This window comes from Syngnathus scovelli, chromosome 13 (genome assembly GCF_024217435.2).
Source record: "Syngnathus scovelli strain Florida chromosome 13, RoL_Ssco_1.2, whole genome shotgun sequence".
Lineage (NCBI taxonomy): Eukaryota > Metazoa > Chordata > Actinopteri > Syngnathiformes > Syngnathidae > Syngnathus > Syngnathus scovelli.
The window spans coordinates 1,664,653-1,682,507 of NC_090859.1; the positions used below are offsets into that span (position 1 = coordinate 1,664,653).

At 42.9% G+C, this 17,855-nt stretch overlaps 1 protein-coding gene across 1 annotated transcript; it reads left to right on the forward strand.

Annotated features, from left to right (window-relative positions):
* Window positions 1-1,944: 1,944 nt before the first annotated feature.
* psmb7 (proteasome 20S subunit beta 7) lies at window positions 1,945-16,642 on the forward strand. The gene is made up of 8 exons (XM_049738743.1): window positions 1,945-2,113; window positions 3,520-3,613; window positions 6,945-7,042; window positions 8,907-9,047; window positions 11,571-11,686; window positions 15,762-15,820; window positions 15,909-16,060; window positions 16,454-16,642. Exons 1-8 carry the CDS (start codon window positions 2,052-2,054, stop codon window positions 16,563-16,565), a joined length of 834 nt encoding a protein of 277 aa, XP_049594700.1. The 5' UTR covers window positions 1,945-2,051; the 3' UTR covers window positions 16,566-16,642.
* The last annotated feature ends 1,213 nt before the right edge of the window (window positions 16,643-17,855 follow it).

The following is a 17,855-nucleotide window of genomic DNA, read 5'->3' on the forward strand; positions in this document are numbered from 1 at the left end:
GAATTTATGTTAGCTTTTGGCTGTGACATCATTAATCTATTGCTCTTACCTGACTATGTAAAGTTTGTGCTTTTGATACTTCATGTCTTTGCTTACGTCATTATATTCTTAGTTTAATCATGTTTCCAATCATCTTTTCTTTGTTAGGCCAAAATATTTCCTTCTGTGCAGAACGTTCAGTAGTAATCAAAAACTGGCGTCTAGCATTAGTCAAAACATAAGATACAATCAAGTACTGAACGGTCAAGACGACTCTGGCTGTGTTCATGATTCAGAGAAAAAAACATCAGGCATGCATTCCACAGTTCCTTAAGGGTCATTAAGCTATTTAGGCAATATATCAAAAGTCATTTGTTATTTCAAAGTCCTCAGAAATATATCAGATCATAAAGTTATAAAAACCTTTCTCATCACCACTTATCAAAAAATCTCTAGTTATGTCTTCTTTATTGATTTGGTGTGTAGGTATAATTATATGCTTAAAATGTTTCTTTTATTTATTTATTTAATATGTGAACATACTTGTCTGCTTATGTACTTTATTCAATGAGGTTTGAGCATATCTGTTTTTGTAGCGAGGCAGGACTTTTTGTATTTCGACCTCATTCCTTCAGTACTATTATTATTATTATTATAAACATTTGTCTGGTGTTTTATTCCTTGTTTTTATATTCGCCAATCAAAATATAAAAATCAGACATTTGGTTAACTGCTTTATATGACAATATGTATATGTATTTTACGTTGTTTTGAGTTGGTGTCCCCCAAAATTACAAACGTCGGCATAACGTTGTTTTTTTTTTTTTTTTTTTCAACCTTTTATTCAAACACAAACACATTCGGTATAATAACACCAAGCCAACAAATACAAAATTAAAACATCAATGTCGGCATAACATATGTCGGCTGGCAATAGCATAGCAGTAATGCTATCTGTCACTCACTCACTCACTCACTCACTCACTCACTCACTCACTCACTCACTCACTCACTCACTCACTCACTCACTCACTCACTCACTCACTCACTCACTCGTCAAGACCAATCAGCAGCGCCAGCGAGCGTTAGATGGAGGAGGGACTTTACGAGTCAGTGACGTAACTTCCCGTTCACGAACGAGTCGTGAATTTATTATATTATTTTAATAAACATTTATGTTAAAACTTGTCTACTGTTTTATTCCTTGTTAATAGTATAATAGCACTGTGGTATATGGTTTTTGCTGCTTCGCTGGTCTCCAAAAAACACTCGGTGATCGGTGGCTGTTTCCCGACGAATGAACACTTCAGAGACCCACGGCTGATTGGGAAAATATTTTATTCAACCGATGTCAGAGTGAAGTCTTTCCAAAAAGTTGAGTGGCCCCAGGCATGGATGTAAAAAACCTCCCCCAAAAGAGAGAAGAGCGAGAGCGAGCGAGCCCGCGCGAGAGCGAGCACCCCCCTGGAACCAGCCCCAGTGATTCGTTATTTTTTTTTCCTTTCATATAACTTTAACCATTAGGTGTCAGGAATAGAACGATTTGTTTGAACGAATCTTTTGAGTGAACTGATTCTAAAGATTCAGTTCGCCTAAAAGAACTGGAATGCAGCACACTAGTGCTAACCAGTGCGCTACCGAGCCGCCCCAACAAAGAACAAATTATTACATTATTATTATTAAAATATGATTTCTTTTTTCTGTGACAGAGCAAAAACAAAACCTCAAAGGATACTTAAAGGGTTCGTAACTTATGCATCCTGGGCATCTCTACCCACAATAACACAACCAGCAGGAATAAAATGTATCAGGAGCAATATGTCACAGCAGAAAACGTCAATTTATGACAAAATTCATTATGACTTATTCTCTTGTACAGGGGCCGGTATGCACATGGTTGTTTTCAACAATCCGCCTTTGTTTCATAGACGAAGACGACGAGTAAGAAGCCGAAGACATGGATACTAGACACTCTGTACAGTAGGTGGCGGTATGTGCCTGAGCCTCATTATGAATTTTGCATATTGCTGGAAGAAGAAGACATTTTCGCCATTCGGCAGAGCAACAAGAAGATGGCGACGTTTGCGGCTAACTTGTCAACCCTAGGTGGATTCGCTTTTGAGAACTGTAAAAGGTAAGCAACGTTGGCTGTGAATCGACATGTTATGATACATAACCACAGACTATAAAAACAGTTAATTCTTTTTATGCCTGTTCCCTACATTTTCTCGGCGATGATCTAGTTTTAGACAGGATGAGTCAGCCTTTTCATGTATGTTGGGTGCATGTTAAATATGGTCAAACCAGCAATATAATGTGAAATTGCAGTAAACAGAATAATGTAATAATGTTAGGGGGAACATAAACCTCTTTCATGTGCAGGCAAAAGACAGTCTGCCACAAGCTTCGTTTGTTCATACGCTTGCAAGTTGCCTCCAGTTTTTGGATGGGCGCAACATTAGCTGTTAGCTTAGAGAAAGCGAACAGCACGAAAGGAGTACTCTTTCGGTGAGATGTCCCGTTCTTCCTCGGCGAATCGCAAATCTACGTTTACAGACTGAACTGGCCTGTATAGTTCTCCTTCGGTCATTGAATTGTTCACTCCTGGAGATGCAACACATTCACTGTGTTTCCCAACCTTTTTTTGAACGAATCGTTCACTCACGAGCCAACACTAACAGCAACACACACATAAATTGAGTATGTGCCGATGCCACAACATGAAATCTCAAAATTCTCCGATTTGCCACGCATGCACGATTAGCCTTGCGGAAACTGACCTGTGGTTTGGTAATCCTGTTACAATTCGCTCGGTATTTAATGTTGGACAATTTCCCACGGAACATCTCTCACGTGACACCGGTGTGCCGCGGCACACTGGTTGGGAAACACTGCACTAACTTATCCATTGAGTCTTGGGAAAGGCTGGTAAATCACTGACTCGTTCGCAAGCGGGAAAGTCAGGCCGTTCAGTCGTTCACTCAGACTCATTCGTGAACGAGAGGTTTTGTCATAGCGCATTGGTTGCACTCAATTGAATTGCAAAAAGAACCAATGACGAAAGAAGTTACCCGTTCACAAACAACACTATTCACCAGTGTAAGAGCGTGAGTGCTGGCCGGAGCACATTTACTGGACATGTGGGGTGGGTTTATTTAGGAGAGCAGTGATTATACTGTAGAAAAAGATATTTACATGCTTGTATATCACTTTTAATTTGCTGGGTTTTATTTTTTGTATTTTAGAAATGCATACATTCATTGTGCTCATTTAATTTCTAGAATGATTAGCTATATTTTTCTTGATCAGTGAAAAACATTTGAGCACCACTCCAGCATACGGTATGTTGTGCTTTTATAACTTTATATAATATAACTTTATAAGTAAATATTTTATGATATGACCTTTCACTTGCTTCCACAAAGCAAAGCAACTTGACTTGCTTTTTTGGTAAAGTGCTTTGACTTGCTTCTTCTATCCAAATGTATCATAAGTGGAAAAAATATATTTAAGATATATATTTTTTCTTTTCTTTTGTAGAAATGGCTTCCTGGCATTAAAAGCGGATGAAGTTGGCTGTTATTTGCCTGCTGCTCGTAAAACTGGAACTACTATCTGCGGTGTGGTGTTCAAGGTGAGTGGATAAATGACTAAGAACAGGCACTCACACTTACACGTGTAGCTTTTGGTGCTATGTAGTGGTGACCTCCAAGAATGCAATGACCTACGATTGAAGTTTGTGCATATTGAAGCACGCGCACTTCGGTGCGACAGAGAAACCTGCCCAGAAATGTGCCCAGTACTAGCGACAGAGAAACTTCATGTCGCTAGTGCTGGGGACGAATGAGCCATAATTTGTTCACTTGTTTGATTTGGCATGGCATATTAATGGATTTATAATTTACGGATTTGAATGAGATTATGTGATTTCACCGAAACTGCTGTCCAATAATGCGCAGAGCTGCCGCAGACTACAATTTTACTGCACCCTCCCCAGTCACCTTATGAGGATAGGCAGTTCAGAAAATAGATGGTTAATAATAATTAAATACGGGATATGTACCGTATTTGCCGGTGTATAAGTCGACTTGGTGTATAAGTCGACCCCCTAAAATTCGACGGAAATTTACGATTTTATGATATATCCTTTGTATAAGTCGAGCTCAATTGTTGCATTATATTAAACTTCAAAATTCAATCAGAAATATGCGAAATTTATTGACGAAATGTGTTCAAATTCGCGAGTTTGTAGCGAGCGATCTATACGCCATTTTAAATATTATTTACTTCATGACCCTGTGATATTACGCGCCGAGAGAGACTAACAACAATGAACACTCTTAGAAACTGGTTTATTTTTAGTTAAGAAACTACAAATTATAATTATAAAGTGATTGCCGGTACATAGAGTTCAAAATTCGTCTTCATCGTCGCTACTTCCGAAAAGCTCGTTCCATTCGTTTTCGTTTAGTTTGTCGTCATAAAGGGCATCTTCTTGGTCTTCTCTATCCTGAGAGCGTTTGGCGAATATTTTCTAAGTGCCAACGGCTCTTGCGCCATAAAGAGTCCGCCCCGGCTGGTTCCCCATGTCGGCCAGAACAAGTGAAAATTCGGCCTCTTCCCCTGGAAGTCTGGCCAAGTTTGTCGAATATTTTCTAAGTGCCAACGACTCAACCGCCGTAAAGTGTCTGCCTCGGCTGGTTCCCCGTGTCGGCCACCACAAGTGAAAATTCGGCCTCTTCCCCTGGAAGTCCGGCCAAGTTTGGCGAATATTTTCTAAGTGCCAACGACTCAACCGCCGTAAAGTGTCCGCCTCGGCTGGTTCCCCGTGTCGGCCACCACAAGTGAAAATTCAGCCTCTTCCCCTGGAAGTCGGGCCAAGTTTGGCGAATATTTTCTAAGTGCCAACGACTCAACCGCCGTAAAGTGTCCGCCTCGGCTGGTTCCCCGTGTCGGCCACCACAAGTGAAAATTCGGCCTCTTCCCCTGGAAGTCCGGCCAAGTTTGGCGAATATTTTGTAAGTGCCAACGACTCAACCGCCGTAAAGTGTCCGCCTCGGCTGGTTCCCCGTATCGGCCACCACAAGTGAAAATTCGGCCTCTTCCCCTGGAAGTCCGGCCAAGTTTGGCGAATATTTTCTAAGTGCCAACGACTCAACCGCCGTAAAGTGTCCGCCTCGGCTGGTTCCCCGTGTCGGCCACCACAAGTGAAAATTCGGCCTCTTCCCCTGGAAGTCCGGCCAAGTTTGGCGAATATTTTCTAAGTGCCAACGTCTCAACCGCCGTAAAGTGTCCGCCTCGGCTGGTTTCTCCAGTCGGCCAGAACAAGTGAAAATTCGGCCTCTTCCTCTGGAAGTCTGGCCAAGTTTGGCGAATATTTTCTAAGTGCCAACGACATTCATTTAGACATGGCGATTGAATGTTTACTTACCGGTAGTTATTGTCGTTGCTTGACGCGCGATGACTCGCACATTCGCTCAATACCCAGTACTTCCCCCTAGCAGTCATCGTCGCTGCCTGGCTTTCGATGTCCGTTATTGAGGTGAGAATATTTGAAATTGTTGCTGAGGATGCGTGTTAATGCGACGAACGCTTTATAATGATTCAGTTTCTCGCTGTTTGATGAGCCTGACGGACGCACACCCACGCACAATGAGATGCATGAGAAACGGCCTTGGTTACCATCACATTTGAAGCGATGAATACGAAGTTAAATTTTATGACTCGGTGTATAAGTCGAGGTCGATTTTTTTCGGTCGATTTTGGATCGAAAAAGGTCGACTAATACACCGGCAAATACGGTAATTAATTAGTCTAATCACATTTCAATCTCATGTTTGATAAAGGTCCCCGAATGAATAATTTGCATTCTAGGACATTACAGATTTGTAGTGCATGACTACAGTTGGGTACATTTCACCTTTGAACTGGTTCTGTTAGATTCTCGTTCCCAATCACACCTATGGACATTTATTTTTCTCCAAAAACATGCATAAAATCACTAAACTTTGTACACATCAGCTATGGTAAAAATTCCGAATATTTTGAAGTCTTCACAAACAATGAAACAATGTGGCTCTCTAGCGCCACCTGGAGTGGAAAAATAAAAAATAATCCTGGTCCGTAGGCCTACAAAAATTGGTTGGGACGTGTAGCACCCCAAGACGTATAACAAAGTTATCTGCCGCCATCATCTAAATTGAACAGGAAAAGAGTTATGAATTTTTGAATGTCCAATGTTGTTCCATTTTTGCAGCTTTACAGGGTCATACTTTTGCACACTTGTTTTAGAAGATTCATCTGATTGGCCCTTCCTAGCAAATCATAAGAAGATCTGCTTAACCCGCTAGAAAAAAATACAATAAATAAAACCTTATCTGAGTGGCCTAAACACTCTTCCTAGCAAATCATAAGTAAAGTTGCTTAACCCTCTAGGGAAAAAAAGAATAAAACATTTATTTTCTGTTGCGCTACAACTTGGGTGAAAAAGTTCGTATTTGCGTTCAAGCCTGGACTCTTTTCAAATGTGTAAAATTTGGAGAAGACATTGAGTTTGCTTAAAAAAAAAGAGCAGATTTTGATGGTCTACACATTCATGAAAACATGAAATTTGTTGCATACATTGTAGTGTTTAGACCTACTTTCTTATGCGGACTGATACATCTCAGCGCAGCCTATGTTGTCATGTGCATATGGCTATGTATTACACTTGTTTGGCCGTTGTTCATTAGAAAGAAGTTATCGAATTTTATCGGGTCCAATTTCTATTGATCAAGTGTCTATCACGCTATATATTGATATTTAAATGAAACCACTCCAAGTTGACCTCTTAGAATTACACAAAAAAATTATTTACATCCCTGTTTATGCTACATACATACCCCCCCCCCCCCCCCCCCCACACACACACCCCACCACCAGTGATGGATTAACAGAATTGAAAACTTTTGTCATTGTCTTTTAAGGATGGCGTTGTCCTTGGAGCTGATACTCGAGCCACTGAGGGCATGGTAGTGGCAGACAAGAACTGCTCCAAGATACACTACATCTCACCTAATATTTAGTAAGTGATTGGATTTAGACTTTAGTGCTTTAACCCCTCACCATTCCTGTTTTGTGTGTTTGCACTTGTCTGATTTAAGTGCTCGCTGAGCCTGCAGATATGATAACAGTGATCCCTCGTTTATCACAGGGGATCCGTTCCAAAACCACCTGCTAAAAATGAAATTCTGCAAAGTAGAAACGGTGTATATATACGTATTATTTTGAACACATTGAAATGAAATTTCGGGCGGCACGGTAGCACACTGGTTAGCATGTCTGCCTCACAGTTGGGAGGGTGCGGGTTCGATTCCACCTCCTGACCCTGTGTGGAGTTTGCATCTTCTCCCCATGACCATGCGGGTTTTCTCCGGCCACTCCAATTTCCTCCTTGGTAGGCCAATTGAGCACTCCAAATTGCCTCTAAGTGTGAGTGCGGATGGTTGTTTGTCTTTGTGCCCTGCGATCGGTTGGTAAACAGTTCAGGTTGTCCCCCTGCCCGATGGCTGCTGGGATAGGCTCCAGCACGCCCGCGACCCCCGTGGTGACAAGCGGTATAGAAAATGGATGGATGCATGGATGAAATGACATTTCAAACATGAAGTGTTCACCTTCAGAAATACCACATTATGCTAACCGGGGGGGGCATCATGCATAACGAAACCAAAGTGAATCACGGTTGCGCATAAATCTCCTGTTGCAATGGGGTCCAGTACACAATATTAAAGCGTTTAAACCCTCCCCAATACAAAACCTTTCCCATTCCCTTAACCGCTGTTCTGTGCATGTATTGTACCTTTACAGTAAATAAAAGAGCAAACGCGTGATGTTGTCATGTGTCTCGACTCCTTCTGCACCGGTTGGTGCGTCTTGCCTCACGTGTGGCCGGCTGTCGCCTCCTGCGCTTGAACTCAATCACGTCCGCAGTGACGCACATTGCTCAGAGGCACACTACGCGCTGAAACGTCGTTCTCACTTATAAACCCACGAAGTAATGCATTTGCAAAAGGTAACGCGCAAAGTGGCAAGGGAATACTGTATATCTTAAAATGTTATTTTTCAAATTCTCCAGGAGCTCAGTTCTTTTAAATGGTGTATCACATGGCTGGCAAGTAGCCACAAGGTGACTCAATTATATCTGAGGGCTCAGTGAGCAGTTAAATCAGACATGCGCAAGCACACACAGCAGGAATGGTAAGGGGTTAAGAGACTGTAGGTTGAGTCAACATCTGAATCATTGCATTTATGCAGAATTAATGACCCATCTTTGTTTTCTTGTGGGCAGTCAGCTAACTAAAAATGCCACAATAGCTAAGTTCACACTGCAGGTCTTAATGCTGGCGGAGAAAAAGAGCTGTAGCTGACTTCAATTAAGTTAGAGATAAATGCCTTTTTTTTAATGCTCCCGTGGCGAATGGTATGGTTGAAAAGTTGGACAACTGAAAGTTGACCAAGATTTTTTTGAGTTGACTACAGCTCTACTTATCTGATCTTATACCACATATGAAAGTGACAGATTAAAATAAAAATAAATAAACATGAAATTGAACCATTCGGACAAAATCTGTTACAGGTCACATATGCGCAAAATAATCGGAATTTCGCTGCAGTGTGAACGTAGCCTAGGTCACATTGACATCTAAATATGAGTGGCTTATTTTTTTTTTGTCTTTTGTATTTCATCATCTATTGCATGTCCTAGTCGACAAACTGCATTGATGTCAAACCTGAACACAACCTGAAGTTATTTTGACCAATTTCATGCATCTAACAGGGGAAATGCATTTTGTTTTTATGGGGCCTTTAATGAGCATTTTTTCCCCCTTTACTTGAGCTGTTACATCTGAAATGAAACGTCAGCCTGTTGTCTAACGTTTCTTATGCAGTTGTTGTGGAGCAGGAACAGCTGCAGACACAGAAATGACCACTCAGATAATTTCCTCCAATCTGGAGCTACACGCCCTCTCCACAGGCCGACTGCCCCGTGTGGCCACCGCTAACCGCATGTTCAAGCAAATGCTTTTCAGGTATATGGCATGGGCATTATCATTACAGTGATCCCTCGTTTATCGCAGATAATTGGTTCCAATAGGTGAAAACCCGCGATGTACAGAAAATATATTGTTACAATATCCATACAAGACTTTTATGAATCTTTATTGTATTTTTAACAACTTTATTGTACTTTTAATCACTTTTTTATATTTTTAAACACTTGTAGACATTTTAAAGTCAAACTGATTTTCCTAAACATTCTGTATTTAAATAAATAACAAAATGAATAACAGTAAATATATTGCTACAATATCCGCACAAGACTTTTACGAACGATTATTGTAGTTTTATACAGTTTTTTTTTTAAACCCTTTTTTAGTATTTTTTAAACACTTGTAAAAAAAATTTAAGTCAAATTGACTTTCAGAAACATTATTATTTATTTAAATAAAAATAAATAATAGTAAATATATTGTTACAATATTCACACAAGACTTTTATGAACCTTTTTGAAGCATAAACGTGTCTGGCTCCTCTCTGCTCTTGCGTGCTGACGCGGCCCAGCGCGAGGGCATCAGTACATTGCTCAGAGGCACGCTCCGCCCTATTCGTGCTCATTACTGGCCGCTGTCCGAAATCCTGGACGACAGTGCTTTTTTCCTACGTGCGCGGCAGTTAGCCGCATACCCGGCGCTTGTCCTCAGTGCACACCCCACGCTATCATGGCTCATGGCCATTGTCTCAACAGTTTCGGCACAGTGGTGAATTTTTCCTTCGTGCGTGGCTGTGTCACGTCTCCGCTCTTGCCCTGCTGGTTGGCTCACGCACCCTCCGCGCTATACCACTGAGGCGCGCGTCGCCAATATGGAACTGCTAATCGTCAGTCCTCACCGTTTTGTCTGCTTTGGCACGCACGCCTGCCACCCGATTCTCGTTTGCCTGACCCGCTGTAACGAGATACCCGCAAGGCACGAGCTTGCTGACCGGCTCGCCATTTTAAAGTGTAAACGTGACACATCCAGCGCAAGAGCATCCACACAAGACTTTTATAATTTTATTTTTAAACACTACATTATACTTTTAAACACTTTTATTTGTATATTGCAATACTTTCTTAAATAGCTTTATGCTACTATGCACCGAATGTATCTGCAATACAGTCAAACCTTGGTTTTCGACCACAATCCGTTCCAGAAGATGTTTCGGAATTCCAAATCTATTTTTCCCATTACAAATAATGGAAACAATTTGAATCCGTTCCAAGACGAAAACAAAAACGCCTTTTTTAAGCATTTTTTCATTTGCGCATTTCTGTCCGATCGTGCAACTGCAGCGCACCGCTGAACGCGCAACCGTAGCGCGCCGCCGACTGCCCAACTGCACCGCGCTGGTCGCATTATTGTGACAGAGCCGTCGCTAAAATTTAGAAAATATTTTTAAAGTCCTGATGTACTTTCCAAAATTTAAGTGGACCTAAGTGCGCAGGGAGCTTATTTTGGTCCGATCGCGTAACTGCAGTGCGCCGGGCGCTCACTGTCGCTTTGCTTTAAGAGCGTCTTTGTGTTTTAGGATGGCTTTACTGCTCCCACTTGCTTTCTTTGGAGGCATGATTAGGGGTTAATACAGTCCTTCTCAAATAGTGGGGCCAGGGGGCGCGGTGCGATACCAAGGTGTGTGTGACACCGGGAACATACTTTTCTTTTGGCTGTACTAGATTAAAGGGTAATTATACATCCCTTGCAGGAGGTGGGAGTGGCGGTATCACTGTAAGAGTGTGCGCACTATTCACTCTACAGAGTAGAGTGCACGGAACATACGCACACACAGCACAGACAGAGCAGGCGATAAAAAATGCAGTGGGACACCATGGAAAAATATTGAACAGGGTTGAAAAGAACGGCGGGGAGAGACGGAGATAAGAGAATTGAGAGTCACACAAAAGCTAAGACAAGGAAATATGATGAAGCGTACGTAGCGCTCGGCTTCAGTACGACTACGATGGGGGATGAGGAAAGACCGGTGTGTTTACAGTGCCTTACAATGTTGGCAGCGGACAGTATAAAGCCAAATAAATTAAGGCGGCACTTATAAAGTCATTGCACCCCAGTCACACTGATAAGATGCTTGAGGTTTTTCAGCGTAAAACGGGCTGAATATTGCCAACAATTATCACACAAAATTATTGAGAAGCACTGGGTTAATACAATCCTCAAAGCAACGAAAATACAATAACAACGAACGGAGTCTGTCGGCATCCGGGCTGTGCGGTCAGGTTTTCTCGGGTCCTCTCGGCTCATCTCGCGAGGTTAGACCGCCGAATTTTTGTTCGACAAGCGAAGCAAAAAAATCTCGAATTTTTCGTTCGGATTCCGATTTGTTCGAGAACCGGGACTTTCGAAAACCGAGGTTTGACAGTATTTGTTTTCATAAAAATCCATTATGCACCGAGGCCGCAATGGTGAACCGCGAAGTAGCGAGGGATTACTGTATACAATATACCAAACTCTCGTTTGAATCAAATACAGATGTTTTTTATCCTTTTTTTTTCAATTCAGATATCAGGGCTACATTGGTGCATCTCTGGTTCTTGGTGGAGTGGACTGTAACGGTCCTCATCTTTACAGCATCTACCCTCATGGCTCTACAGACAAGCTTCCATATGTCACCATGGGTCAGTTTCAACAACCACAACAGAAACATGAATATGTCCCCTTGTATAAATGCTGTTACTATTTCACTTGCCAATGAATTGTTAAAATGTGTGAAAGGCAGATATATTTAAGGAACTATGACCTACATTGATCCCTGAAATTGGGGCAGAAATTTGCAGTTCTTCGGTATCAGGTGAAAATGAGATTTTAATAATATTTTTGACTCATTCACCCCATGGATGGTTATATTTGTCAACAATTGTTTTTCTAACAGGTAAGCATAGTTGAGGGTCTCACCCAGTTTGTGTGCTTGATTGACATGGTTAGGGGTATCACAAACGATTCTTTTTACAATTTATTATCCCATCCATTCCTTCTATTATTTAAGTACTTGCTGCCCAAAACAAAACAACAGCAGTCAGTGGTGAACGCCTAATTCACACTGACTGTGGAATGGGTGTGTTGCTGTGTCTGTACGGAAGAACGTACGACTGCAATGCACATCCACTGCGGTGCGTTGGTGGTGCATGTGCGGACAGCTGAACCGGCAAGATTACGGGAGTTCACGCGATAACTGTATAAAGAGAGCAAGCCCATCGCAACTGCTACCGCTTCAGCTGCGATCTTGTTTGGCTTGAGATGTCCCCAAAATCCACACTGCCTGGGCAGTAGACTCCCAATTCTGCATTGTCAATATTGACAATAGGTTTATTCAAGATTCGAGTTTTTTATTCGCCATGTTTGAGCATGCCAAACAAGGAATTTGACTTCGGTAAATCACAGCCTCTGTTCAACATTTAGGTGACTAACAACAACACTCAGGACATGTGAAGAACGAAAGATATTCTCAAACACCCCCTGATCTTAAACTCCCAAGAGGGCAAGGAAAAACTCAAAACTCCAGCTAGGGGAAATGAGAAACCTTGAGAAGAGACCACAGATGGGAGGGTCCCTCTTCTAGGATGACCAGGCTGCAATGGATGCAGAGAGGACACATAGTCCAAACAGTGTAGACAAAAAAGGTGTGGCAAGCGGGATGTTATTGCACAGTAATGACTCTGAGACTCTAAGAGTGGTGTGAGTTCATCAGAGCGACAGCCTGGGGGAAGAAGCTGTCTCTGTGTCTGCTGGTTTTAGTGTACAGAGCTCTATAACGGCGTCCGGAGGGGAGTAGTTCAAACAGGCTGCAACCTGGGTGCGAAGGGTCTGTTGAGATGTTACTTGCACGTTTCCTGGTCCTGGACAGGTACAAGTCTTGGATAGATGGGAGGTTGATTCCAATTATCTTTTCTGCAGTCCTTATTGTCCGTTGCAGTCTGTGCTTGTCTTGTTTGGAGGCCGATCCAAACCAGACAGTGATGGAGGTGCAGAGGACAGACTGGATGATGGCAGTGTAGAAGGTCTTCAGCAGCTCCCGTGGCAGGTTGAACTTCTTGAGCTGTCTCAGGAAGTACAGCCTCTGCTGGGCCTTCTTCCGGACAGAGTCTATGTGGCCGGTCCATTTCAGGTCCCGAGAGATTGTGGTTCCCAGGAACTTGAAGGTGTCTGTGGAGAGAATAGTATTACTGCGGATAGTGAGGGGTGAAAGTGGTGAAGGGCCTCGCCTGAAGTCCACTGTCATCTCCACGGTCTTGAGCGGGTTCAGGTCCAGGTGGTTTTGGCTGCACCAGTGGACCAGCCGCTCCACCTCCTGTCTGTACGCAGTCTCATCACCGTTCTGGATCAGTCCGATGAGAGTGGTGTCGTCTGCATACTTCAGGAGCTTCACGGAAGAGTCACTTGCGGAGAAATCGTTGGTGTAGAGGGAGAAGAGCAGTGGGGAGAGGACGCATCCCTGAGGGGCTCCAGTGTTGGTGGTCAGGGTGTCAGATGTGATGCTCCCCAGCCTCACACGCTGTCTCCTGTTGGTCAGGAAGCTGGTGATCCACTGACAGGTGGAGGCAGGCACCGCAAGCTGGATGAGCTTCTGTTGGAGGATGTCAGGAGCGATGGTGTTGAACGCCGAGCTGAAGTCCACAAACAGGATCCTGGCGTACTTTCCTGGGGTGTCCAGGTGTTGCAGGATGTAGTGCAGTCCCATGTTGACCGCATCATCCACCGACCTGTTTGCCCGGTAGGCAAACTGGAGGGGGTCCAGCAGGGGGCCCGTGACATCCTTCAGGTGGTTCAGTACTAACCTCTCGAAAGATTTCATGACCACAGATGTCAGTGCAACAGGTCTATAGTCATTCATACCTGTGATGGCGGGCTTCTTGGCCACTGGAACGATGGTGGAGCTCTTGAAGCACGAGGGCACCTCACACAGCTCCAGGGAACGGTTGAAGATCCGTGCAAAGGTGGGCGCCAGCTGCTCAGCGCAGACTTTCAAGCAGGAAGGTGACACGCCGTCTGGGCCCGGTGCCTTCCTGATCTTTTGTCTCCGGAACATCTGGCGCACTTCCTCCTCACGAATCTGGAGTGCGGGCGCGGCCTCTGCAAGAGAGAGAGTCGGTGACCACGGTGATGGAGGTGTGGACAGAGCAGTTGTGGGGGGAGGTGAGTATGTGGATTGTGTAGATTGTGCTGCAGGAGGTCCCGTTGTGTGGGAGGACCGATCAAACCTGCAGTAGAACCTGTTTAGCTGGTCAGCGAGCCTTGGGCTCTCCACAGGACGGGGGGTTCGTTTCTTGAAGCCCGTGATGCTCTGCAGGCCTTTCCACACTGTTGAGGGATCAGGATTGGCAGAGAGGTGTCTCTCCAGGCTCTCCCCGTAACACCTCCTGGCTTTCCTGACCTCTCGGTTCAGTGTGTTTCTGATCTGCTTGAACAGGTCCCGGTCGCCGCTCCTGTAGGCCTCCTCCTTGACTTTGCGCAGCCTCCTAAGGTTCGGTGTAAACCAAGGTTTGTCGTTGTTGTACGTGCAGAAGGTCTTAGTCTGCACACACAGATCCTCACAAAAGCTGATGTATGATGTGACAGTGTCAGTGAGTTCATGCAAGTCTGAATCTGTCATTGAAAACAATTTGCCAAAGTGACATTTTCTTACGAGATGAGCCATCAGTAGCAGGTTTTATGGTTTTGTTGTAAGCAATAAGTGTTATGCTTCTCTCAATATACGTACATAACGATTTTCTTTTTTGCCTGGCAGGCAGCACCCATAAGCTTGTGGTAAAATTTTATCCCCTTATTCCAAAATGGTTCAACCACTAGTGTACCACACAGAACATGGACCATAGAAAGTGAAAGTGTGTTGCATCAGGAGATAAAGAATATGAGAGCCAAGCAGGTGAAAAGCAAACGTTATAACACCATTCTCAAGCAGGTTGATGATTTGGCTACGGTGTTTCGTCATTTTGAAGTTTGGGGTTCACAGGACTGTTGCCCACCTACCTGGCCCCAAGAAGAAAATGGATGACAAATTGTGGAGATGGATAATATGAATAGTAACCAGTAACAACCACAGAAGAAGATGCATGTGAATTCAAAGGGCAATCAGTGTCAGAATGCAACATCCATTGTTGATTGGGCCAAAGCAATGGAGGACACCACTGTTGAAAGCAAACCCCAAAAAATGTGAGACTGGAATTTGCCACAGTGTATATTGTCAAACCGCAAAGCATATTGGAAAATGTCCTGAAGACAGATGAGACAAAACTGAAGTTTTTAGCAAGGCACATCTCTTATGGTAAAGGAGATGTCAGGCTGAAAGTGGTACAGAAACGGTGTAGCACCTTTTGAGCTCATTGATGCAAAGGGCAGCAGTCAGAATATTGTATACGATTTTTTTGAATTTTTTAAAAATATTTTTTTTACTGTCAAAAATCTGCTCCATATTTCCCCCCCATTCGTCAATAATGTATTAAAAATGAGTGGAAATGTGAATATTTACATCTTAGTCAAATTGTGATTCATGTGCACCCTTCAATGTTCTACTTGCAGCCCTAAACTTTCAGATTAGGGGCCACTGTGATTTTAGTAAAGAAAAGTGAGTTTGGAGCCCTGATTTTCATGTATAGGTTTCAATGTTTCTCAAACAGTATTGTAGTGCAATTTTAACGCTTTCTCTTGCCCTTCAACCACCCCCCTTTGGTTAATACCATATGTTCTTTTTACAAGGTTCTGGTTCCCTGGCTGCTATAGCAGTTTTCGAAGACCGATACAAACCTGATATGGAGGTAAGTCAAGCAATTGTTAATTACATCAAATAAAAAAGTAATCTACTTTTGTTGTGGGTGTTATTGGTCAAATGCATTCATTATGTAGGAAAAGGATGCCAAGGCATTAGTGCGTGATGCCATCGCTGCAGGAATATTCAATGATCTGGGTTCTGGCAGCAACATAGATCTGTGTGTGATCACCACTGATAAGGTGGATTACATCCGACCCCATGATGAGGCTAACAAGAAAGGTTCCAGGTCAGAACAGAATACGTTTTGCTGTCATGTCATGTTTAAATGTTTGTGTGTTTTACAAGATCAACATAGTGTGATGGTGTCATCTATAAAAATACTGGGCAAACGCAAATTTTAATCGTGGAAATCGTATTTTTTTTACACAGATTTTTAAAAATGTATTTTTCTCAGTATGTCAGGCACAAAAAAGGCAGATATGCACAAGTAATTCATCTCAAATTTTATGTGCATCTGAATAAAAACTTGAAAAATGTTGACCAGTGTAAAAAATGAAGTTGAAAACTCGTTTTTCTCTGAAATTATATAACACCCTGAAATACCATTTTATATTTTTACTTGAATGGAAATGTTTTTGTATTATGTATACAATTGGTTCATATGCTTACCCCCCAATAGAACTGGCGACTACAAGTACAAAAGGGGAACAACAGGTGTCTTGACCAAACTGGTGACACCACTGAACCTGGATGTGATGGAGGAAGGTGTGCAAACCATGGATACTTCCTAGAGTATTTACCCATTGTATTTTTTGAAATTAAATGCTGTGGCTTAGTTGTCATTAAATGCATCTTTTTCCTGCTGTAATGACTTGTTTGTTTTGAAATGATTGCAAGACATCATGGTTCAATCAATTCATCCATATTTTGTTTCAAGCATCTCACATTAAATGTTTATAAACAAAAACATAAATGTATACATCTGGATCACAGTTAAAATATGTTTGTGTGGTTTCAATCAGTATGGACGATGTATTGTGGTTGAATGGATTTAATACAAGTTAGTAGGGCTGGTTGACAAACAACTAACCACAATTATGATAAGATTTCTAAAAAATGTTTTCATCTACATAAACTTACCAACATGCTCTCATGCCTATACTACACTTAAGAACACATTATTCTTTTTGTCAAGCACAAAATGATATTGCAAATAAGTGCAAGTCTCTTACATTTTCATTCTCGCTCATCACACCTTTGCTGCATTGCTCCCTTATCGATTATCATGTTTTGTCTTTTCTACTACCGTATTTGCCGGTGTATTAGTCGACCTTTTTCGATCCAAAATCGACCTCGACTTATACACCGAGTCATAAAATTTAACTTCGTATTCATCGCTTCAAATGTGATGGTAACCAAGGCCGTTTCTCATGCATCTCATTGTGCGTGGGTGTGCGTCCGTCAGGCTCATCAAACAGCGAGAAACTGAATCATTATAAAGCGTTCGTCGCATTAACACGCATCCTCAGCAACAATTTCAAATATTCTCACCTCAATAACGGACATCGAAAGCCAGGCAGCGACGAAGACTGCTAGGGGGAAGTACTGGGTATTGAGCGAATGTGCGAGTCATCGCGCGTCAAGCAACGACAATAACTACCGGTAAGTAAACATTCAATCGCCATGTCTAAATGAATGTCGTTGGCACTTAGAAAATATTCGCCAAACTTGGCCAGACTTCCAGGGGAAGAGGCCGAATTTTCACTTGTTCTGGCCGACTGGAGAAACCAGCCGAGGCGGACACTTAACGGCGGTTGAGACGTTGGCACTTAGAAAATATTCGCCAAACTTGGCCGGACTTCCAGGGGAAGAGGCCGAATTTTCACTTGTGGTGGCCGACACGGGGAACCAGCCGAGGCGGACACTCTACGGCGGTTGAGTCAGTGCCACTTAGAAAATATTCGCCAAACTTGGCCCGACTTCCAGGGGAAGAGGCCGAATTTTCACTTGTGGTGGCCGACACGGGGAACCAGCCGAGGCGGACACTTTACGGCGGTTGAGTCGTTGGCACTTAGAAAATA

Excerpts from the sequence above, each read along its gene's own strand:
- psmb7 (XM_049738743.1), top strand. The coding sequence starts at position 2,052 with ATGGCGACGTTTGCGGCTAACTTGTCAACCCTAGGTGGATTCGCTTTT. Across the intron at positions 15,821-15,908 it reads GATACAAACCTGATATGGAG|GAAAAGGATGCCAAGGCATT; the intron begins GTAAGTCAAGCA and ends TTCATTATGTAG. Across the intron at positions 16,061-16,453 it reads GCTAACAAGAAAGGTTCCAG|AACTGGCGACTACAAGTACA; the intron begins GTCAGAACAGAA and ends ACCCCCCAATAG.